This window comes from Chanodichthys erythropterus, chromosome 15, assembly GCF_024489055.1.
Source record: "Chanodichthys erythropterus isolate Z2021 chromosome 15, ASM2448905v1, whole genome shotgun sequence".
Taxonomy (NCBI): Eukaryota; Metazoa; Chordata; class Actinopteri; order Cypriniformes; family Xenocyprididae; genus Chanodichthys; species Chanodichthys erythropterus.
Genome location: NC_090235.1, coordinates 24,464,143 through 24,489,666, shown reverse-complemented (window position 1 = coordinate 24,489,666; position 25,524 = coordinate 24,464,143). Strand labels below are relative to the sequence as shown.

The 25,524-nt window shown below is 37.3% G+C and overlaps 2 protein-coding genes across 6 annotated transcripts in view; both read right to left on the bottom strand.

Moving 5' to 3' along the window:
• Positions 1-18,505, bottom strand: part of ptp4a2b (protein tyrosine phosphatase 4A2b) — a 34,156-nt gene extending 15,651 nt beyond the window's left edge. For 3 of the 4 annotated variants that reach the window (XM_067412052.1, XM_067412050.1, XM_067412054.1), the window contains exon 1: positions 18,390-18,505. The gene's annotated coding sequence lies outside the window, so the exon portion shown is untranslated. Of the gene's footprint in view, positions 1-17,182; positions 17,310-18,389 lie in introns of those variants that run through there. The other variant, XM_067412051.1, reaches the window with a different exon arrangement.
• A 3,186-nt stretch (positions 18,506-21,691) lies between these two features.
• Positions 21,692-25,524, bottom strand: part of col8a2 (collagen, type VIII, alpha 2) — a 76,078-nt gene continuing 72,245 nt past the window's right edge. For both annotated transcript variants that reach the window (XM_067411857.1, XM_067411856.1), the window contains exon 3: positions 21,692-24,111. In XM_067411857.1, the coding sequence (XP_067267958.1) occupies positions 22,199-24,111 (1,913 nt within the window). In that variant the 3' untranslated portion in view covers positions 21,692-22,198. The remainder of the gene's footprint in view (positions 24,112-25,524) is intronic.

Here is a 25,524-nt window from a genome sequence, read left to right as displayed (position 1 = left end):
ACCAGCATAACAGAATGTGTTAATGGTCAAAAAGCCAGCTTCCTCATCTGAATGGAAAGTTTTTTTAATCTACATGTAAATATAAGGCTAGTAGTAGGATTGTAAAAAGAATCAATGTGATTATGATCATTTGATAAAATGATGCAAGAGTGCCTTAGTTATGTTGTTTGGGATGACTGAGTTTGTAATTAACATTATTGTAATTTAAAGTAAAATTTTCCCAAAAGTAACTACAGCACATAGAGCTGTGGCCATCAGTGTGACTACTGCTACCACCAGCTGTGGTATGACAAAACACATTTTTGCACATATGATTTTTTTTTTTTTTTTTATGTGAATATGTTGACATGAACAAAATTTCATTTACAAGAGAAATAATTGGTAAGCAGGCAAATGTTACATCGAGACCATAGAACATTTGGATTCAGGCTGAATGAGAGGTACGTGAGCCCATGAATTTGAATTCAGCCATAAGCGGCTTTGTGTTCTGTTTTGCGGTTTGCTCACTCAAATTTCCATGAATTTAACAATATTCTGTGAGGTATTCATGCAATCTTGTTTCTTTTTCCCAAATCCATACCATTTACCCTCTATTTTTGAATGGAAACATAGATCGTGGCCATGAAGAATACGTTCCCACAACTTATTAATTAATTCCCTCAATTTTAGTGATTTTAGTATCCTTAGTTTTAATTTGATGAGGGAACAAATAAATCAAACATGGACAAAGAAATTAATAAGTCACAGGAATGATTTTTTTTTTTTTTTTTTTTTTTTTTTAGCATGTCACCCTATAATATAGAGCATTTCACAAGAGCCAGTATTCAGTTTTGCTTTTCCCGGCAGCGCAACATCCAATTTAAATGTATTGCTCATGTGTATAATTTGCTTTTCTGTCAGTGTCAGTAGCTTTGGAATATTGGGAGACATTGTGTCCCAAACCCCTCCTCAAACTGCAGAACCCAATATATGATGAAATACTTATTTTTGTGGGAAAGTATAATTAAACTTGACTTAGTTACTACATTTCTATTGATTTCCATGTCCAAGGACTTTGTATTGTTTCTATTTTAAAGCACCTTTAAAGTTTAGAACATAATTTGTACATTGTGAATGTGAATTATTTGAGCAAAAGGATCCAGCCCCATCACTGTCACAGCCCTTAGTTTTATTGATTAAATTATTATTGAATGTAAACCTGTTGGAGACTCCCAAAACAATATTAGGAACCTTAAAAATATAATATAGGCACTTTAAAGCAATGTGATGCAATGTTTACTTATTTGAGATATACTTGAAGGCTTCAAGTATATCTCAAATAAGTAAACATTGCACCACATTTTTTTCCAGTAGTAAGAAATTACTGTCACTGGACAATTTAATGCAAGTGAAAACAATGTAATTGTACACAAAATTACATTGTAATTTAATGTAATTTAAGCACAAAATCAGCATATAGGCATAAAATCTAATTTTAAAATGATAAATTAGTAAATGTTATTTTACACTGTAAACAGATTTCACAATACAACAGCTTTTACTGTATTTATCATCAAATAAATGCAACCTTCTTTAATAATAATCATAATTAAAACTGCAAGCAGCATTTACGGGGCCAAGCACAAAGGCAGCCCAACAAGCCCGCCAACATGGCTGTGAGCATTAGACCAACTGCAACAGTGAGCAATTAAAGACATGTTCAGATCATTTTAGGCAAGAGTGTTGGGGGGAAAAAAAAAAAAAAAAAAAAAAAAAAATATCACAAATACAGTTAATAATAAAGATTTATTGGTTTATTACATTCGCAAAATTTGGTGTCATATGTCAAAGCATTGCAGAGATACAGTCATTTTGACAGCAAGCCTCAAATTCGTTGCTGTGGTATACGAAAATGGTTTCATCTATCAACACGAAATCCATAACTTTTTACCAATATGGTCTGAACATGATACGATTTTGGTGAAAATTGGACCAACGGTCTAGGAGTAGTTAGAAAAAGTATGTTTTTAAGGAAAATCAAACTGGCGGACAGGAAGTTTGGCTAACTATGGCAAAATTGGAATCAATGTTCTCAGCATGACCCACGGAATCTAATAAGACCAGTCTCATTACATATATAGGCCAAATTTATATAAAAATAATAGCATTTTTAAAAAATGTTATTACAAGGTTTGACCACAAAGTGCCGCTGTCTCGAAACCATTTGAGAACCTCCAGAGCATTGTGCCGACGACAGCGAGTTTCGTAATGGTACACCAAATCATTCATATAATATAGCATTTTATATCATAATGCTGTGTTGTAATTAATGGCAATTTCATGTTTTGTTCAATTACAGCGCCACCAAGAGGCACAATCCCACCGCTTTTTTTTAATGTGTCCTCAGAGTGAGCTCATACATCTGTCAAATTTGGTGAAAATCATTTCATTTGAGTTATAGACATATGTTTGAGAACATAAAATGACCCATGGATGACTTTGTTTAGATGTTTTTGCCACTTCCTATCAAAATTTTGACATTTGGGTATTAGCATATAGTTAACCAGCTAAGGTTCCATGTTTCCTACGGTGGTTTCGTCTCGAAATTTTGTCTCATGACCCGATGACTCACTCATAAAAACAGTGACTTGCTGCCACCTACTGGCGGTTTTAGTTTAATATTTAAAATGTTTACTATCATTGCATATTTCTCTATTGAACTTTTTTTTTATTTAAAACATTAATTTTTTTTTTAATAAAGTTATTCATAAAGCAAAAAAAATGCACTGGAAATTCAATTTAACGGGCAAATACTGTCGCTTAATGGTAAAGGTGTGACTGCAGTCTAAGTGGAAGAGAGGGGGTACGCAGAAAGATGGTAATCCCTTCAGGGGGTACTCCAAGCTAAAAAGTTTGGGAACCACTGCACTAATGCGTTCATAAAATGCAGCATTTTAGCAAAAAATTCAAAACGGCTGATATGGGAAAATTGGATATCATTCAACTCAGCATGATGCCCCGAATCCGATGAGACCAATTTTAAGATTTCTGGACAAACCCATCAGAAGTTATAAACAAAAATAGCCATTTTTTTGTATCTCCGGACCAGTAGGTGGCGTGGCACCGAAACGCAACATGTAGCCTCTGGTCATGCTTGGGATGATATATACCAAGTTTGGTCTGAATATGATAAAGTGTTGCGGAGATATAGCTTTGAGTCTGCTCTGGGGTGCTCCACAATTTTATTTGCGCGTTATTCAAGAATGGTTGAGATTATCAGAAAGCTTTTAATAACTTTTGCCTCTTATATTTTTGTTTAAAAGGGACCTGAGCTGTCAGAACTTTTTTTTTTCCTTTTTTTTTTTTAATAAAGAAAAATACAAATCAGAAAACCTAACAGGATTTGTTTGAATGGTAGAACTTCTCTACACTACACTCACTCACTCACTCACTCAATCACTCCCAAATATATTTGTCAACAATAACCGATATGGGACAAAGCACAGAATAAATACATGACAACAGATCAGTGTTAATTTTGACAGCAAATGTTTATTTAGTTTTAGTCATAGTCTTTTGACTAAAATTCCATTCAGTTTTAATCATGTTTTAGTCATTTGAATTGTTTTAGTAGATGACTAAATAATCACAAGATTTTAGCTGACTAAATCTAACAGGTTTAGTTAAATTGTAATGCATTAAGAATTTCTCTAAAATTTCCAAACCCATTATATACTCCTGGAGAAAACATATACTGTATTAACCCATTAATATGAATAATATTAAAATTTGAACATGCAATACAGACACAGATTTAACTGCTGTGACATAAAAAAATATGATCTTATAATTCAATAAAACCACTTCTCCTAAAGAAGAACACAATGTCTTCTTTTTAATGAATGATATATACATTCTTTATAACAACTTGCATACAACATTCCTTATGGATTAAATAAAATTAGTATATAATAAATCCTTATTAAAGCTAAAGAGCAGTGAGTGATTTTCTCTGTCTTTTGTTGTTTTATTAATATTAACCCTTTTGAGCGTGAGTTTAAAATAGTTTTTTTTTAAGGCGACCGTTATTTTAGAACGTTTGCCTTTAATGTTTCCATAGCGACGCGTCTTGCGTGTCACGAGGGCTGAACGCAACCACAATAACACTGTATGACAGATGGATCGCTATTATTTAGTTTTTCCTTGTTTATTTAAAATATTCACAAACTTGCTTACTCTCCGATGGTCTTTCCTCTACCTCCGCTCTGCTATTTATCTATTTATTTTTGCTCCGCTCTGCTTTGCGCTTTTTTATACTCAAACATCTCCGCGTCTTATGGAGAGGCGTAATAGTCGCGCGACAACGAATCAATAATGAAATTTGTTGCCAACTCTTTTAATCATCGAATTTTATCGATTCGTTGTTGCAGCCCTACTGTTATCACTGTTTTCCATGTTTGTGAGGTAAATAAGTTTACACGGCTTTTTAGAAATGCAGGGTGACGGTGTTTGACCAATCAACATACACTCACATCACTGATAGTTCCTATAGAGCTGGTTTAGACTCTACTCTGAAGTAGGAGCTAATTTAGCTCCCCCAAAAGGAGTTCCTAGAACTAAAATAGTAGTAGTAGTAGTAGTAGTAGTAGTAGTAGTAGTAGTAGTAGTAGTAGTAGTAGTAGTAGTAGTAGTAGTAGTAGTAGTAGTAGTAGTAGTAGTAGAAGAAGAAGAAGCATTATGAAATCTTTCCACTTTCCAAACTTGTTCTTTGCTTCAGCACAGACAGTGTCTTTTTTAACTGCAAGTATCCCATCAATACACAGTGTTAACATAATTGGCACACGCATTATGTACTCCACCCTGCTGAGAGCAAACATCCACCCATGCATTGACAATTCACAGAAAAACTCCCCCGACAGCACTGACGCATGCTATTCCCACCCCAAAAACACAGAACGGATGTATTTGAGTACAAGAAAAATGTTCCTCAGGTGACAAGGATTCTTTGGAGATTTGCCATTGATTGCTACTTCAGTCTGCTTGCCATTAGGGGCGAACAGCAGAATACTTCTCTGTGAATCCTGCATGAGAACATGAGTGTTTAAGTGTTGATACTTGCGGCACTTTACCACAAAAGTGCAAATGCTTCACTTGTCATCTCACGCTTACCAGAACTTCCGCTGCTTCAAACATGCACCACTGTTACACACTCTCTACTCCTTACAAAGTATGCGGAAGAAACCAAGCAGTGAGGGAGCGAAACGTGAGGATACACCTGTTCAGATCTGCCTGACTTCTTGTCATGACCATGCTGTACTGCCTTGGTGGAAGCCACGTGAGAAAGTGCAGCGGCAACTAAAAACAAGAGCAAACGCCTGAATGCTCCATCTAGATAAGATAAGCCCAAGTCTATCCTAAGCAGGACAGGAAAGATTTGAAGCCATTCAACAAATACCACAAGCAGTAAACGTTACACCAGCTCCAGAAAGGTTCATACGCAGTCACACAGGTTTCCACAGGTCATGCCATAAGCAATCATATAACACCTCCCAAGATGCTTGGAACATAAGAGAAAAAGCAAGCTGGATCAAGTTGGGCCACCACAAATGCATATCTGAGAAAGGAGGTATACATTCCTTTACCGATTACTGCAATAAGCAACAACTGCTTCTGCATTAAACTCCCTGAATAGAAAACACCACAAAGTTTGACAGTTTTGTTTGCTGCATTCCAGGACATTACAGATGAAAAGGTGAGTCTGTTGACAATCTTGTGAGATCAGAAAAAGAGGTTTGGCTGGGCATGTGTAACTGTATCTCCAGCACTGCCATAAAGAGTTTCACGTTGTTTAACAAGTAGTAAACGGAACATTGTTCAGCTGATAACGTACAGGTAGGGCTGAGCGATACACCGAATATTCACAATGATTTGGCCGGGGATATAAAAATGAGTGACATTTGGCCAAATAGGTAGTTAACTCGTTATCTCGTAACATTACTACATAATAAAAATGTGTGGAAAAAAGGTTTTGGTTCTCGTGTTAAACATTTTGAATCTACATGCAACAATGGTTGTTGAAGAGGATGGAGGAAAAAACAAAACAAAACAAAAAACTAGGCTACCCTTTAAACCATTTCTGAGTAAACATATTGGGAAATGGCAGAAAACCATCAAGTCATGATGTAAAAGAAGTAGCAGCAAATATTTTCTTATCTATTACGACAAACAGATTATCGAAAAAATGTAGGTCGTGGACGAGTTCTATCCATCGTTTGTCGACTGGATGGAAGCAAATCTGAATGTGAGTTTTGAAGTCAATTGTAAGAAAGATACGGGGTTTGGAAAAGACTTGTTTCTCAGGAAGAAGTTATGATAATTTCATTTAAAATTATGTGTTTTTTTTTAAATGTATACATGGATTAATTATTTAGAATAAGATAATTAACATGCCATTAGAAACATTTTAATCTCATGCCGATTTTAAGGTGTGATTTACAGGTCTATATTAACAGAGCTCTACACACAGCCAAAGAGCTGGGTTGAAATATTACTCTTTTCCTTTAAACACTGAATGGCTCCTCGGGTAAATATCTAACCAAGAACTGACAAAAACCACTAGGATTTTACACCTAATGTCACCAGAAGGTGATGAAGTCATGTTACACGTTACACTAGAAAACCAGACACGTAGAGGATGAACTTCGCTCCTTCTGCTTGCCAGAGTGGAGGCACTCCAGAGTGTGAATTCTGGGTATTAATAAACATTAAAGAGGCCACCAGTGCCATTCTCAGAAAAGGAGAGGAAATATGGGTCCTGCTATGAGACAGGATAACACAGTGTAAGAATGAATTTTCCATCTCTCCAGGTGTTGTTTTAAGTTGCTAAGAAGAAAAAGTTTAGCATAAACATGCCTGAATTACACCATGCAGACAGTAACAAAAGACAAAGGGCATCAAATAACCAATGGACCATAGGGTCATCAAGTTAAAGTAGCTATTTAGAGGTTTAAATAGGACTACCAGTTTAGAACGTGGCACACTTTATCTCATAAAGGCCAGAAATAAAAATCTGTGTAAAGCATATTTAGTGGCCTATAAATACACCTGAGGTACACACTGAATGCCACACACATTCTTGAGGCCCGTCTGTCTGCATTCCTCACCAGTCTCTCAGCAGAGTGCTGGAGAAGAACTCACTGAATCATAGATTAATTTACCAACCATGGATAAAATTTTTTGCATCTATGGCAGTGACATTCGGCCAGCCCATAGTAACAAAAAAGAAACTCCCTTTACAAAGAAATGTCTTTTATCATGCCCAGTCTTGACTACTGAGCAAAGCCTGATAAACTATGTTCAAAGTCTGCCGACAAAAAGGAAAGGATTGTACTTTGAAGTCATCTAGCCATGACAGACAAAATCAGCAGTTCTTTTTTAATAAATAAATAAACAAAACAAACAAACAATGATGATGATAATAATTGTGAAAGCCTTTAGGAACATTCTTGGCATCTGGTTAACTGACCTGCTACAAAGTTCTAATTATTGTCAGACACTCCTTATAAAACGTTATATATACATATAGCAACATATTTAAAAAAAAATTTCTGAACCAAGTTTATAAAAAAGTTAAAAAGATTTCTGATTTTGTTATTTTAGCCACTTGACAAAATAGCATTGTCTCTGAGGCATGGTACAAAACATTTCTGGTGGTAAATCAAGAAAACAAGAGATTCAAACAATAAGACTAACCGTGTTGAACTAGGGTTGTGCCGATAGACGTAGTATTGTGTATCGACGATAGTCAGAGATATCTCCGATGGTTAATGCCTTTTACAATATCAAGATGATTATTGGCTAGATGTCTAATGAATGTGTTAAATTATCATTATCATCATCATCTACATTTTAAATAATGAATTTAAGCGCACAAAAGAAAAACTATGAACTGCGAATGTTGACCTGTGAATTTTATTCCTGCATGTCATGTGTGGGTGCTCCTTATGATGAGCCTACAGGAAAGGTTGAGAAAGCACTCCAGGTACATTTTGAAATGTACCAGGTTTATAAGTTGATAAGCATTTAAATGTGTCAGCTTACACACAAAGAAAAGTTTAAGCTTTTGATAAGTATAAGAATAAAATGTTTAATTTACTTAAAATGTTAAATTTACAGATTTTTTTGTTCTGTTTAACAGTTTGAACTTGAATAAAGAGAGAAAACCTGCACTTAAAGGATTAGTTCATTTTAAAATGAAAATTACCACAAGCTTTTCTCACGCTCAAGTAGGGTTGGGCGATGTCCCCTAAATTGGCAGTTGACGATGTTTACAGTAAAACATCGCAATGGACGATGATATCGTCGTGTGGGGGTAATTTTAATTATTTTTAATTTAAATACATATAAGTACAAACAAAACAATACATTTAGAGTTTGTAAAATACACACTGATGTATATAGAAGCGGCAATAACAATTCTTTCCATTATAATTAGAGGACACGTTTTATTCTTATCAGATACACATTGTGTAGGTAACTTTAAACTCTACTCTATTCTTCCCCAGTTCACCGCTTACTTACTTTGGGAGGATTGGATGAATTCACATGTTGTAAATCCAACAGAACCTGTGGCACAAACTAACATGGCGGCGCCCATAACGTGTATAGCTCAACTAATGCAATCATTATAAAGGTGCTCATATTTGACAATCGGAATATCAGATATTTAATGTTATAGTTAACAAATTTGTGAATATTTTTAATAAAAAAGGAAATCATCAGTCATACAGCGCTGCGGTGTGTGACATGACAAGCAATGACACGTCACCATGGAAACAATAAAGTGATACGTTCTAAATAGCGGTCGCCAGAATATTTTAAACTTACGTGCGAAAGGGTCATTTTATTTCCCAACTAATGACTCATCCGGGCTTTCCAATAGGTATGCCTGACACAGTATTTTCACAGACTAACACACGTCACGTCTCCTGCAAAGATTTTAGGTTAACTATAGTCTATAGAAGAGAGTGTGTCGACTCACAAGACTCGCAGCGGAGGGGGACGGGGCGTGGCATCACGATGGGGTCTCTCCATCGTGATGTTGGTCAGCCGGCCCAACCCTACGCTCAAGCCATCCTAGGTGTATATGACTTTCTTCTCTCAGATGAAAACAGTCGGAGTTATTTTAATAAATATCCTGACGAGTATGAAGCTCAAGAAAGTGCATCCATACATCAAACGTACTCCACACAGCTCCGGGGGTTAATTAAAGTTAACAAGTTATAAAGTAAAATATCTAGCTTCTACCAGACCACCTTCTGTATTCAACTTGTGAAAAAAGCTTAACTGACGTCACGCCAAGATTCAGCTCTCATCAGGCCTGAGAGGATTTACAGTGGGGATCGAAAGTTTGGGAACCCCTTTCAGAATCTGTGAAAATGTGAACATTTTTAACAAAACAAGAGAGATCATACAAAATGCATGTTATTTTTTGTTTAGCACTGTCCTGAGTAAGATATTTTACATAAAAGTGTTTACATATAGTCCACAAGACAAAAAAATTGCTGAATTTATTAAAATAACCCCGTTCAAAAGTTTGGGAACCCTTGGATCTTAATACTGTGTGTGGTTACCTGATGATCCACGACTGTTTTTATGTTTTGTGATGGTTGTTCATGAGTCTCTTGTTTGTCCTGAGCAGTTAAACTGATTTCCGCTCTTCAGAAAAATCCTCCAGGTCCTGCAAATTCTTCAATTTTCCAGCATCTTTTGCATATTTTAACCCTTTCCAGCAGTGGCTGTATGATTTTGAGATTCAACTTTTCATGCTGAGGACAACTGAGGGGCTGAAACGCAACTATTAAAAAAGGTTTAAACATTCACTGATGCTCCAGAAGGAAACACGATGCAATAAGATCTGGGGGGCGATGCTCCTTCTTGTGCATAAAGTGAATAATCCATTTCATGACTGAAAGACTGTTTGTTTTATATTTAATACTGTAAAGCTGTTTGCTTTAAAGTAGTCTATTGTATAAAGTGCTATTTAAACTACTGAACTGCAGAGCTGGTGCAACCGTATCCACATTGCTATGATCAGATCAGATTAAATGTATTTCCCGAGTATTGGATTTTAACTTGGCCTATTTTGCAAACAAAATGACTCTTGTCTATTTTCCTTAGTGGATTCTTTATAGCTAATGTAGTTTGCTAATGCTAACACTAGCGATGCACGCACCTTCACCTTGTGCTTCTCCGGCTCTGCGTCAGTTTACATTCTGAGATAACACAGCCACCTAGCGGTTGGGTTTTATACAGTCTGTGGTTTAAATCGAACATGAATCTTGGATGTAAATAAATATATACATATCGATACAGCGTTTTTTGAGAATCAATACAGTATCGGCAAATATAATATTGCAATTTTCACATGTATCGATATTTTCTTACACCCCTACAGGTGATGCAATGACACGGGACATTACACTGGTAAAACAGCCGATTTCTCTGGATTTAAACATAGTTAGAAACTAGTGTTGTCACGGTAACAAAATTCCAGTAGTCGGTACCGATACCATGAAAATTTTACGGTTCTCGGTACCAATTTCGGTACCACAGCAAAATCTGTTGGAACTATTTTACTATTTTATATAGCCTATTTTAAAAACAATAAATATGATTTGAAGTGTGTGTGTGTGTTTGTTTGTGTGTATATATAGGCTCTCTCAATGAAATAAATTTTGAAATATAAATAAATAAATGCTCAAACATCCATTTTGTACTGTTGAAAAAAACAGCATATGCTGGTAAGGTAGGTTTTGAAGCTGTATGCTGGTCAAGTGCTGGTCCTAAACTGGTCCTGCTGGTCCATGCTAGTCCTAAGCAGGTCCTGGACCAGCATAAACCAGCTCAAACCAGCATACCAGCTTCAAAACCTACCTTACCAGCATCTGCTGGTTTTTTCAACAGGGGTAACAGACGTGCATGTTTATTTTGGCTATTTCGTCAGTGAAACAACACACTACAGCCTGTAAAACTATGAAATAAATATCGGTAAATAATGGTAACCTAAATAATAAGAAAGCTAAATATTATTTCAAAAAGCATTCGTTTTTTTATTTCCACACAAAGATGCGTCATATAGCCAAAGTCCCAATATTATAGTCTTTGATATAATCTAACGCTCTACGCTTTGAGAGGGATGTGGGACACGAGCAGGAAAGAGACCATTTCTCTTTAATAATATCTTCATGTTATCTCCTGATGTTACAAGCAACTGACACTTGTTGTAAAAGGTCTGAAGAGCGAGTTTTATCTTCAGACATTCAGACTATGTTTGATTTTGCGCTGCCAGACAAAGCGAAAGTAAAAATCACCAGCGTGTGTGAAACGCACTATACAAATAAACTTGACGCGCCTTATAAAGTCTAATAACAAGCGCAAACTGTGTTAAATAGAAATTGATGTGCAAGCAAAAAGGTTTCTGCCTTACGGTGATAATAACTTTACCACAGTAAAGAATGCGAATAGCCTATAATAGGCCTAAATGCGAACGAAAGAAAGAAACGTTTAAATCCCCTGCATGAGTGAAGATTTGGGAAAAGAAACAGAGATTCCATTTGGAATAACTAAATGAATATTGTTAAATTCTCTGCTAATCAGGTGACCAGATCGCGATTCGCAAAACAGAATACAAAGCTTAATTGTATGGACTCGCACACCTCTCTCATTCGGCATTAACCAATATGTTTCCATGGCTGCGATGTCACATTTAATTTCTAACCTATTATTTCTTCTGTAAACACAGCTTTGTGCTTCACTCGTGTCATATTCACGTAAATACTGCCACAGTCCTATCAGTGGGTACCGAATATACCCGGATTCTCGGTACTACCGTTACTACAGAAATGCTGGTATCATCACATTTTCAAAATTTCAGTACCGACTTGGTACCGAAGTACCGGTACTTTTGACAACACTATTAGGAACATTTGGGATAATATAAGTTTTAGTGGTTTTTGGATATTTTAATCCAAAATTCTTACATATTGTGCCTTTAAAAAAATCTGTGGCTATTTAAAAGTCAGTCAGGAACAGGACCTCATTTGTGAATTTACATGCTTTAACACAGGTATAACAAAACTGATGGGTCAACATGATTGCAACACCATGCAATCACTCAAATTATATTGTTACAAAACATTGTGTTGTTTCTGAGCTATTTGATAAGCCATAATATCCTGTTCCAAATCTAATCATTTTTGTGGTCAGTTCCCTGCACCAGATCCAAGGAAGAGGTCAACCAATTTTATGCCAAAAGCAATTGGTATGAAAATGTGCATCAAAAAGACAACAGCGTACTAGAATAGGAAAAATCTGCAGCCAAACTCAGGGGCTCAGCGCAGCACTAATCTCACTCTACAGACAAGGCAAAAAGGTACAGCCAAAAGCCAACATCATCCTTGTGCTGTGCTTTGCCATAATCACAATGTTCCTCAAATAAAAGGATGCCATTTTAAAAGAGAATGAATTCAATAAGGCATGCTATGTTTCATGCACCTGCTGCTTTTATCTTCCCAGTCAGATGTCAAACAATTAGATTTTTAAAAAAATGGCCAAGAGATAGGAGTGATGCTTTAGAAACCATAAAAAAGAATGAGAAGTCAAAATGCACTTTGCAAGCTGCCTGTGGTCAAGTTAGAGATGTGCTTGAAATTACTAAATTAGGTAGTATCACCACCTAAGCGCTTCTGCATTAGCCAAAACCACGCTCTTCAGTAACTTTACAAAATGTTTGTTTAAAGTTAGTCATGAAAAAATTGCTAGTGCAATTTAGCTGTAAAAACTAATGTGAAAAATAAGGTAAAACTTAGCTATCTACCACACTATTGTATTGAAATGCTGAGGGAAGACGAGACGTAGTTCACTGGAAACTCCGCTAAGAGGGTGGGGACTCTTGTAAATGCTGCCACAAACCTGCCCACTTCCTGTCAAGTTGAAGCATACAGCACAGTGACTGTAAATCTAATAGAATGACTCAAACAACGAGGCAGACAGTTCATGTTATTCAACACAGAAATCTTGAAGATTGACTGTCTTTTCAAAGGCCACATCATGCAGCTTGTATCGAAGGCATGCAGAGGGAGCAGATGTCTGTCAGGCCAGGATGAGACTCTGGTGAGCACCGCGCTCATTCATCAAGGGTTAGCAGCGCTCCTGCTGGGCTTGCAATGCTGGCTCAAAGGGTACAACAACTCCTTCAATATTTAAGCAGACAAGCTGAAAAGACAGTGGGAGGAATGAGAGTCATGCTGTTGCCAGTTGTGTAGATGTTCTAAGAGAGCCTGCTGTGAGGCACAACTCGATCCATGTTTGTTAACAAGCTGTGAACTACTGCTACCAGTGACATTTAACATGCTGCCCAGTAAGAGTGGCTACTGACAGCTCCGTTCATCCAAAATGCCAAACAAGCTATAAATATGGTCCAGACAATCCTCAAAAAAGACATGTTTGTACTTTAGAGTTTTGAAAGGTTATCAGGCCTTCATATGACACAGTCTTTATGCCAAAAGTCTCTGGAGCAAAGCAGCATCTTCTGGGAGTAGCATAAATTCTACTTAAGTACTGCAACCAACAAGTCATGATGATGCATTCAATGATAATATGGGACAGAGAGGTGTGGGAGTACAAAGCACATCAAGGTCAGAAGTCATCACAGAGAGGATCAACTGTCCTGACTGAACACAGGACAGAAACGAGGCCATAAAAGATCAGCAGTCATTAAGAAAATAGAATAAGGATGAAATTCACACACAGTTCCAGTTAATTGTGGAATGAACAAACATCTCAATTTAGGCAAATATCTTACTCACTTTTCCAAATTACTTTGGAAAACAAAGTAAAGGCAAATCTTTAGATTGCCTCAAGCTTAAGACATGAAAGTGTTACTGAAACTGAATCTACATCTGCAAATTAAACAGGTGATACAGCAAAACTGCCAGAGTCACGTGATTGCAGTAAACAAGGCTTCTTTACGTGATAAGTGTTTCGAAATTTCAATGGTTCACCACTGAAGCGGTGTTTTGAAATTGCCCATTACTAGATACTGTTGAATAAAGTCATTGTTTCATTTTTTGGTGCATAAAAAGTATTCTTGTCACTTCATAACATTAAGGTTGAACCACTGTAGTCACATGATGAACTGTTTTAAATATGTCCTTAATAGCTTTCTGGGCACTGCAAGTGTTAATAGGTTGTTTGCACATGACGTCACAGCAGCAGCGCGAATGAGTCTGGAGGGCAGGGAGTGTATTTTCTATATAGGAATTCTATCGAAAACTCAAAATTCGCATGTTTATGGTTGCTCAAATCGATAAAATCGAGAACCCAGAGGGTGTTTATATCGTTTACAATAACTTATACCGTTTTTTATAACTTATTTCGTTTTTTAACTTTAAAAGTTGTCGCCTTTTATAGCGTTTTGCGTCTGCTGATACGCAAATGAATATGGATACCTGCTTACCTTTTTGATTTGGTTAAATATTCACATTCGTCATGCTGTCGTTTGCAGGGAGGAGAAGCTATTTTATCCTATTTAATTATAATTTGGTATTTTCACTTCAGTTTTGTAGTATTCTGTTCACAATGTTGATCTGGTTACCATGAGAACAGTGTCACGCGCTGCTGCTTCAGCCATCGTATGGTAGAAAATGTCCAAATAAAAAAAAAAAGTTCAACAAGCTGACAGAAGTCAATCCATTTATTTGTTGGAAGCGTGTAAATGTAACTAGTTTTAATGTTGTTTTTGTAAATATTCACTTTCCCATATGACCACGGAGGAGAATCGGAGGGTCACGTTCAGGACACAGACACACTGTATTTCTGTATTTATTTCAACAAATGACAACCAAAATCAAACCCATAGAAGCTCGTGAACAGTTTTGAAGTGTCTGTGTGCAAGTTATACTCATTCACAAGCCGAGTGATCATATTCTAAAACATAATGTTAATTATTACAGAAACCAAATACAAAACTCAGCAAAGTAGGCCTATGTGATTATTTTGAGTGAAAGGCAGTGGGTTTATTTAGTGACATATTACATTTGCTAGTCGTCTTCCCTCACCTTCTCAACCAAGGCGAAAATTGTATTACCGTCCATTTTTTTTCCCCACGAACGATATCGTGAGTTCCTATTACAATTCTCGATTCAGCATAAATTACCTACAATGGCGACATTTTTCACGACAGAAAATCAAAATACTGCTCTAACTTCACTAGTAGAAACGCAGCGCGATATAAACAAACCCAGACTAGAACTGAACGCGGCGTGACGGCAGCTTCACATCCTCTATATCTACCTCTAATCTAATTCAGCGGAAAAGTCGCTCCTCTTCATAACATAAGGATCGCGTCCAACATATGTTGTGATTTTCTGTTTATACCTTTCTAAACCAGCAAAGAAAGGACTTTTCCCCATCTCTTCCATTCTAATTTTCACTACTTGCCCTCCACCGGAATTTTGCGCGTCACCAGAACCACGTGATTGCAAACAACCTATTGGCTTGCTGGCAATGGAGGCCTCACTGAGCCATCAGATTTCATCAAAATTATCTTTATTTGTGTTCCGAAGATGAACGAAGGTCTTACGGGTGTAGTACGACATGAGGGTGAGTAATTAATGACAGAATTTTCATTTTTGGGCGAACTAACCCTTTAATGTGTAGCCTAGTTTTAAGTTTTTTTGTTTTTTGTTTTTTGTAATGAAATGATGTGTATGCAGATAGATGGATAGACAGATAAAAATATGGTCAGAACTTCAGAACTAACTTAGTGGGCCATTAAGAAAATGCAGAATGCTCTAAATAAAATAGGCTACATGAAATCTTTCCAACATCTCATGTTTACTGAAGTTATATTTTCTCACATTTATTTAAAGGTGCAGTATGTAATAATTCTGTCCGCTAGAAGCCTATTCAAAACAAAGGCGTAGCTTGATGATACCACGTTTGAGAGCGGAATCTTGGGACATGTGGTCTCCACCTCAACGGACGGTGCAAAAGAATAGGGATTGGACTCGGGAACAAATCATGTTCATGGATGTGATTATTAACGTTACTGTAGTATGAAGCAGAGCAGGACGAGTGTTGTGGGAGCTGAACGAGGCCACTAGAGCGACTGCACAACACACGCCGCGAGCAGCGGAACTTTTATTATGACAAGTTGCGTCCCAAATGACGCACTATGCACTTATACACTATGCACTTATACACTATGCACTCGTGCACTATGCACTCATCCATGTAGAGCGTGAATTATATAAGGTTATTTTGTCATGAGTGCACGAAGTGTCCAACATTCCACACTTCGTTTTTTCCGTTAATTTAGTGCATCATCCAGGTATTTAAAGTGCACTTTTTCTTTTTGGAATTTTCTGTGTGAACACACTACTTGCACTATTTATACTTAAAAACGTCATAGAATAGTGCATAAGTACGTGAATTGGGACGCACCTACAGTCGCCGGCGCCGCTTCCGCTATTCCGGTCATGAGTATGGGGCAACGCAGCTCTGTTTATCATATTAGATACATTTGAGTGTGTTGAAAATTATGTTATAACGTTACTCTGTGAAAATCAGATTTAAACAATAAGACTAAATGTGTTGAGCTATGTAACAATAATTAGTTTTCTGTTTATAAATATATAAAGCGTATTTGGTGTTTCCATGGTTTCTACAAAATAATACCTGAAATCAAGGGTAACGCGGGTATGACGCAATTGACAGGCGACTCCTCACACGTCCTGGAGCTATGGTTAAAATTGCAATTTTCTCACGATTTACAAATAGAAACATTTGGGATATTTTAAGTACTCAAGCGAACAAAATATATAACACTGGCCTGGTGGTTTTTGGATATTTTACTGCAAAAATATTACATATTGCATCTTTAAAATTGTCCCAATGTAGCAAACACACAAATTCCACCAAACTACCAATGAAATGCCCATATAGGTATAATAACGGTGATTAAATTGTGAAAAGATTGCAGGGCTATATTCAGAGGCCTGTAAGTTACCTGTCCAATAAATCTGCAGATAATGTAAATGTAGATAAGACAAAGTCAAAGCAATAAAAAGCAACCTTGTCACAGTTTCAGGACTTCAAACGACAAACAAAAGAACCTTGTCATGTTAGTGAAATATCTCACCTTATATAATGCATACCTCAAGCTCTAAAACATGTCCTGACTTGTTCCCACTTGGCAATTTTACAACTTCCATCCGATTTTGGCAAGAATGTCTGCATGTCCCTTTCCCAAAGACAAGGCATACACCACTAACCTAGACCTGTACAGTTTCGTTGTATTAATTACACAGAAGCAGGATGAGAACAGGTGGAGCATGAAGCCAGGTGACTCATCATATACTACACATGATGGCACCTGAATACAACATCTGGGATCATGTCATCAATCAGCATAATTCCCGTAAGTGAACCGGTTTAAGTCAGATTCCCTCATACGTCATCTTACCTGCTCTACAAGCATGGCATTTAAAAACTATCGGCTTACCAGCTAGTTTACTACGCAGTTCAGATCTCATGCTGGGTCATCCGCTTACAGTTTAACCACGCTCTGTATACGGTAATGATCAAAGACACGGGTCGGCTTTAACGGGTTACCATATGTCATTTTCACATTTAAAATAAAGCAAACGTGAATACGAAAGAACACGCACGTGAATTGGCAAGGTTTGTGGTACAGTAAAAAGAATATACAATAAAGGACTCTAATCTTACACGCTTTCCATAACCATTGAGCCACTGAAATCAGGAACATTCTGGAGTTTACGATAAAGTGTTATCTGACTGAACTGACAGTTAATAACATTAGCTCGCTGGCTAACAATTCAATCTCACCCTCTCTGACCCTCACAGCCGGTCAAATAGTGATAAATGACCAAGTCATTATTATGTCTTATGTTCAGACACATAATTGACCATATATATAAATATACAATTAAAAGTGTAGCGGCAAATAAACTGTCTGAGTAACTTCTTGGTCTCTGGCTGATGATGAGACCGCTAGCAAGCGGCTAACCAGCGCAGTACAAGGCAGAACAGCCTGAGGAGAACTCCAGACCCTTCATAAATCAACGAATATAGGAATGAGCGACAAACCGTCCCTGACACGGTTAAAATAGTCCAGCCGTTAAAACAAATAAAAGACGATTATGTAGTTTCCGTTCAAACGTACGCGGGCAAATGGCTGCCACACTCGCGAGCTCCTTCACCGGCTGAACGCGAGCTTTCACAGCTACACTAGAAACAGTCAAACAAACGTCTCATGTAATCGTTTTTAACACCTTTCTGCCATATTAAGAGACAGGAGGCGAGTGGTAACAGGGAATACTTACAAAGAACGGGCCAAACATTGAAATCCCTTGGCAATCTCCGGAGAAAGTGCACGTAGAGCCGTAACCGCTTAGGGGGTGAAGTCGTATTTGTCGTCCTCAGTGAAAACTGAATTGAGATGAACTGAAGGGGAGGAGCCAGTGACTGCGTCATCTTTGCGCAAGAGCCTGTTGACGTTTTAAGGGGACTTGTGGATTTTATTTACACATTACTTTACAATAAACATCACTTTGTAAAATGTAACGGTGATATTGATTTTAATACGCATTTTTTGTGACAGCTGCCCTGGTTGATTTGTTTTGGTACTGCCCATTTGTAAGATCGTTTTTGCAAAATGTTTGTGATTTTTTACAATGAACATTGATGGTCAGTTTGTGTTGTTATGGTATATATATTTTTTGGACTCTTGGAGAACTGTACAGACAAGCCAAAGCGCGGTCAATTTTATATAATACATTTTATTATTATAATGGAACAATTTCATGTTCACAAATGTAACATTTTTCCTGTAAAAAAAAAACAAAAAAACAGTTTTTATGTATTTCAAGAACTGTAGTCTTATATTGACTCAATTCGATTTTCTATTAAGAAAAAAACAGTTTGAAAAAACTTTGAAAATTTCTAAACGCTTTAATATTTTTATATAGACATTAAGCTCCCTTTATTGTGCAATTGTTTGACATTTATGATGTCTATATGTAACATTATTTTTTAAAGGGAACTTTATTCAAATACTTTATGAAAAATTAAATATTGTTTATTTAATCCAAGAATTGTATATATATATATATATATATATATATATATATATATATATATATATATATATATATATATATATATATATATATATACATATCCAAGAATCATATATTTGTATAATTATATATATATATATATATATATATATATATATTACATAAACATTAAATAAAATAATTATGAACTCTTTATTCCAATTCTTTGTGAACATTAAATATTGCTTATATATATATATATATATATATATATATATATATATATATATATATATATATATATATATATATATATATATATATATATATATAAAGCAAAATTCTCTTGGATTAATTAAACAATATTTAATGGGGTTTATATATATATATATATATATATATATATATATATATATATATATATATATATATTTAATAAACACTGTATTAAACAAATTCATAACTGTGCTTATTGATGTATGTAATTCAGATGTTTTTGGATTTATGCTTATAGATGTGATATTTTGAGATGTCTATCACAAGTGATCCTTCTTCTTGTAAGCGACACTCAAATGGATGTAAACTCCCCCTAGTGTTAGTCACATATTTTCTTTAGGAAGGTGGATGTCTGAAGCAGAATGTTTTTGAATATAATGAATGTGCTGATTAAATTGTGATTGTGTAATAAAGCTTTGTTCATTGTAAATATGTGGGCTCAAGTATTATTGCATAAACTCTGCCTCTGGGAATGATTTTATGATGAGGTTTTAGCCTACTTGAAGGGGTTTACCCTGGCCCATCTCATGTATATGAACTATAAACATTCCATCTCTGAATACTAGCTCCTTTTGTGTTATTAGGGAGAAAAACCAAAAACATTCTTGATCAAGAAAGTCTTTATTGATGATGCATCTGTACTGTCAAGTACTTGCAGATTTTGTACGAGCTGACAAAATATGTTCAATCAAAGAGTGCATTTAATACCCAAAATGGATTGCATAAAGTGAATGCAATAAGACAAAAATGCTATAGATTGATAGATACATTATAAAAGAAAGAAAGAAAAACATTGCTAGTGTGTATTACAAACTCCTCGATGCTGTTAAATAGAAGGTTACTTGTACGTTCAGGGTTTCGGTGGTTGGACATTCCTTATTGGACTATCACAAATGTATAAATATGCCTTCATTAAGTTCATGTGCAAATGGGATTGGTTGTTTCTTTTAATTTGATTGATAATGAACAAATATCCCGTGGAACAGAATCAAGGCTTTTTTCCTAGTTTGTTTTGAATGACAAAAGGAAGACACATAGTCTAAGCAGATTTGAGATATTGCAGCACAATTTTTTTTTTAAAATATTCAATCCATTGCACACAAATAATATACACTCATCATAGAAAATAATGGTCACAGTGTTAATATACTGTACAATAAAAAGGTCATCAAATACATGCTGAAATATGAAAGATCTGGTGCCAAGAACGTCATTCCAAAATGAATAATCTCCATTTGGAGCGACAAATGTCATATAACCGTGTACGGAAAGGATAAGTTCAGTGAGCGAGTGTGTTTAAGTACTGATACTCCTTTAGTCTGATTCAGGTTTCATCATCCTACATATTGGTCGAACAAACGGAAGCAAGAGAATTTCTTTCAAGAGGGACTTCACGCCTCCTTTGCAATTTTTCAGTCACTTCAGTAAATGGAACAAGGAACAATTTCTTTGTTTGAGGATGTTCATATTGTAACCTTTCATAAACGCCACATAAGCAGTGCTATCAGTGTGATGTATCCAAATCATGTAATGTATCAACTTTTGTCAAAACGTAAAAGATTAGGACATGCATTGATTCATGTTAGTGTCAATCATACAAGTCTTGTATCGCAATGAATATGATACAAAACAATCAGTCAAATGTGTCATTGTTAAAGCAGCAATTAGAAAAGAGAATGTAAAAAGTTTAGAGTACACAACGCAGTAGTTTGGATTTGTGGTGGAAAATTGATTACAAAAAATTCAGAATTATATTTTCATACTATATACTAGATTTTTTTTAGTAGTCCCTTACTCACCAATGTACTGTAGGCTATCCTAAGGATTTGATGAGAAGCTATACATTATGTATTAGCTTTGACATGATTTTTTAAAGTATGAAATTAGTGTCACAGAAATTGCATTTGTTTTTGTTTTGTTTTGTTTTTTAATGCAGGCACTGTCATACAGCTGTCCTCTTGAGGCCTTCAGGATCGCTACCGATTCAAACCTGGCATGTCTTGAGCAATGAACTCTTTAAATCAAGTAATTTTCTTCTTAAAGACTCTTAAACACACAACGTAGTTGTCGCAGAAACAGACAGATTAGCACATAATTTTTGCTTTAACACAGTAAAATCGAACAAAACATATATACCTAATGACTAAAGCAGATAGATATTCACCTGTCTGCATTAAAAAGAAAAAAAAAACAATATGGAACTGAGGATTATTCTTTAAATTACGGATGTATTTAAACATACAAATACAATAACAATGTTGTATAGAATGTCTGCATTCTAAAATCTGCAATGTGGCACGAATCAAGTAGCCTGTGTTATATGAAGGAAAAGATATAGGTGAATTTGACTGCAACCAGGGGAACATACAACCCCAGAGTCAACGTGATGGAGCTCAATGGGAGTCAGAACATTTGGCAATGTGTGCAGTCACACGGGTAAGTCTTTAAATGGTTACCTACACATTGCAAAGTACTTAATAGTCTGATTGTGATAAACAACAACAACTACAACAACATCAATAAAATAACACCATTATATCAACATCGACAAAAATAGCATAACAGTTATAATAAAATTATCATATAGGCAGAAAATAACAACACTTAAAAGTAAAACAATGATCAAATCAGACATTTGAAAGAGAGGGTTAAAACAGAGACACAGCGTGAATTCTCCTTCCTCTGCTTCGAATTCAGCCTCTCCGTCATTCAGTAAGTCTTTCTTGTCATCTAGTTGCTGTTATTACAGATGTTTCTGCAGGGCACTTGAGCAAGCAACTCTCCGCTGAGACGGACCGTTATGTGTGGCACAGGAGGAACCCTGAGAAGGACGAATGGATGTACTCAGTGGAGTAGAGCCCGTTTGCTTGGTCAGAGGGCATTTGCACCCAAACCTGGTCATTCTCCTTCAGCTCCAGTACCGCACTACCTGATGCCTGGTCCATATAGCCCTTTTTGTATTCATCATAGGTGTATGTGGCCGGCACATTGTTTTTATACAGTGCCACCCACAGGCTGGTTCCCTTTACATGTACATGATAAGCAAAATAGTAAACTCCAGGCACTGGGCTTGTGAAGATGCCTGTGGCAGGGTTGTAAGCATTTTGCCCATTGTACAGAGTTCTGTCAAATTTGATTGGCATTCCAGATGGAGGAAATGGTGTTGTCAAAATGGCGGTAAAAGCAGGAGCCACGGAGGCAGAGAGCTCGGCCTGACCATAATTTGGCTTCTCACCATTCGGTCTTGAAATTGATTCTCCTACGATATTTGGCCCTTGAACTGCTAATTGATTAAAATCACCGTTAGAGGGGCCGGGGGGCCCAGGAGGACCAGGTGGACCCGGAGGGCCCTGAATACCATTAAGTCCAGGGGAGCCAGGTTTTCCTGGAGGTCCCTGTGGACCAGGCATCCCCTTGTCTCCAGGCTTTCCAATTCCTTGGGGCCCTGGTGGACCTTGTTCGCCTTTCAACCCTGGAACACCCTGAGGTCCCATATGACCAGTGGGGCCTGGGAGTCCAGGAATCCCTGAATTGCCACGTGGCCCAGGGGGGCCTGGAAACCCATTCTCACCTTTTGGACCTGGTCCACCAATCAAACCAGGGTTACCTGGCAGACCGATGTGACCCGGTTCACCCTTAGGTCCAGGTTTGCCTGTGGCCCCGTTGAGACCAGGAGGGCCCTTATCCCCTGGGAAGCCAGGCTTTCCTGCAAGCCCACTGGGACCCTGATCTCCTCTAAGCCCTGGCAAGCCTGGAGGTCCTTGTGGGCCATTTTCTCCCTTTACACCAGGCATCCCATGTTTTCCTGGAAGACCCATAGGACCTTGCAGACCTGGAAGGCCTGGCTGTCCAGTTGGCCCTAAATCTCCTGGAAGACCTTCCATCCCAGGTTCCCCTTTGTCACCAGGGGCTCCTTGTAATCCAGCAGGACCTCTGTCTCCTTTCTGTCCAACAAGTCCTGGTTTACCATAGCCAGGGGGTCCAGGAAACCCAGGAGTTCCTCTGGGGCCAGCATCACCTTTTTGGCCCACTGAGCCTGGAATACCTGGAACACCATCAAGTCCAGGTTTTCCCAATCCAGGTGCCCCTGGCTGCCCTTGTAGGCCAGGGGGACCAGATTCCCCTGGGAGACCGTGATCTCCTGAAGCTCCTTTATCTCCTTTTGGCCCCAATGGCCCGGGCAGCCCATCAATCCCTGGTTTACCCAACCCAGGGGCACCTGGAGTTCCTGGAGGTCCTGGAAGGCCACTGGGTCCCCTGGGACCTATTGGACCCGGCTTTCCATTGCCATTTTCCCCTTTAAGTCCTTGTTCACCAGGAATACCTCGTCCACCTTTAGGCCCTGGCTCACCTCTTGACCCTGGTGGGCCTCTTGTCCCAGGTAAACCTGGTTTACCATTCAACGACAGACCTGCTGGCCCAGGTGGTCCTGGCTGACCTGGAAGTCCCCGTAGACCTGGCTCTCCCCGAGGCCCAACCTCGCCATTGAGTCCTGGAAGTCCTTTAGGTCCTAATTTTCCTGGTAAACCTGGTAGTCCCGGTTTTCCAATCCCAGGGAATCCTGGAGGCCCTTGAGGACCTGTCTGACCATTGATACCGGGTTTTCCTAAACCTGGTTTCCCTGGTAATCCAGGAGGCCCAGGTGGTCCCCTTGGTCCTGGTTTCCCTTGAGGACCTGGCTCTCCTTTTACGTCCATCACGGGTGGAAATTCTGCAATAAAAAAAATAGGGGCCATGATTAAACTTCATACCTAAGATCCAAGAAGAAAACTTTGACAACATGAGAATTTATTGTCAATGACTCTTTACCATCATACAAATTATTGACTGGTTTCATGTAGAGGGAACCCTAAAGTACTAGCAGGACTACAAATATGCATTGTGCTTTACTCCACATCATGCTCAAGTGTCTGCTCAATAGCAGCTATGCAGGTGTGCAATGAAGGCCTACAGGAAAATGAATGTGTTTATGGACAAAACATAAACAAAGCACAAGGACAAAATACTCAACAGCATTTGACCTCACAGGAATTTCAGGAAGGGAACTGCAGTGACGATATTTGCCAGCCATGTTTGAACTAAGAACCACCAAACTATGCATGTCAGGAAAACACTAGTAAAGTTGCATTCACTTCAGTTCTCAACAAAAGTTTTGAAAAAGGAGTTCAGATTTAACAGTACATTAAATTTAGCCAGTAAAATGGTTCATTCCACTGGTCTTGCAGTGTCCTGACATATTCAAAGGTCCATGTGACTTAATTCTGAGAGAGAGAGAGAGAGAGAGAGAGAGAGAAATCTTTTATCTAATCTTTAGCCAAACTGGACAATGTGCCTTTATTATTTTAACTTCAGAAACTATAACACACAAATACAAACTGTTGGACTACTAGTATGTCATTTCTGAAGTAATTTGTGTACAGAATGTGTTTAAAATATATTTCATTTAATTTTACTAACTGTCTAACATAATTATCTCATAGATGTTATGGCTCTTGAGTTGTGTTCCATCCAAGCATCCATACACTTCCCTATTATTTTGTTTTTTACATCCTCATCTGTAAGAGTATTAGAAATGTGTACTCTAATTGTGAAGCGCCCTCAAGTGGTACAATAATTTATAGCACAGGCCTAGGCATTCAGCACAATGAGCTCAACAGGTTAGGAGGACTGATTAAGTTCATTACACTTTACATAAATATACATTATTTTGTTTATGTAAATTCTATTTACTTACTACATTTACTTACTGTAGGTCTCACTCTAACTCTGTTCCACAATTACACCCTTTTATTTCCTATTAGTTATCCATACCCAGGAGCATGTTTTATTTAGGAAGGATTTTTTTAAATACTTTATTTATTTAATGAAAATTGCTTCAGGTTTCAACTGGATAAGCACTACGTAATATGACAGACACTTCTCAAAACAAACTCCTTGTTTCATTCTTCCATTGTCCACTAGATGGTAGTGAGCACACAGCTTTTCTTTAGAGATTTCTTGAGTCCTTATTGATCATGTAGGTCTCCTAGACACATCACTTTAGTTTGTTTCAATTCTCCAAACTTTAAGTACATTAATTGCAGTTTTCATTACATGTTCCTCCTTGATGAAGTGCAAAAGCATG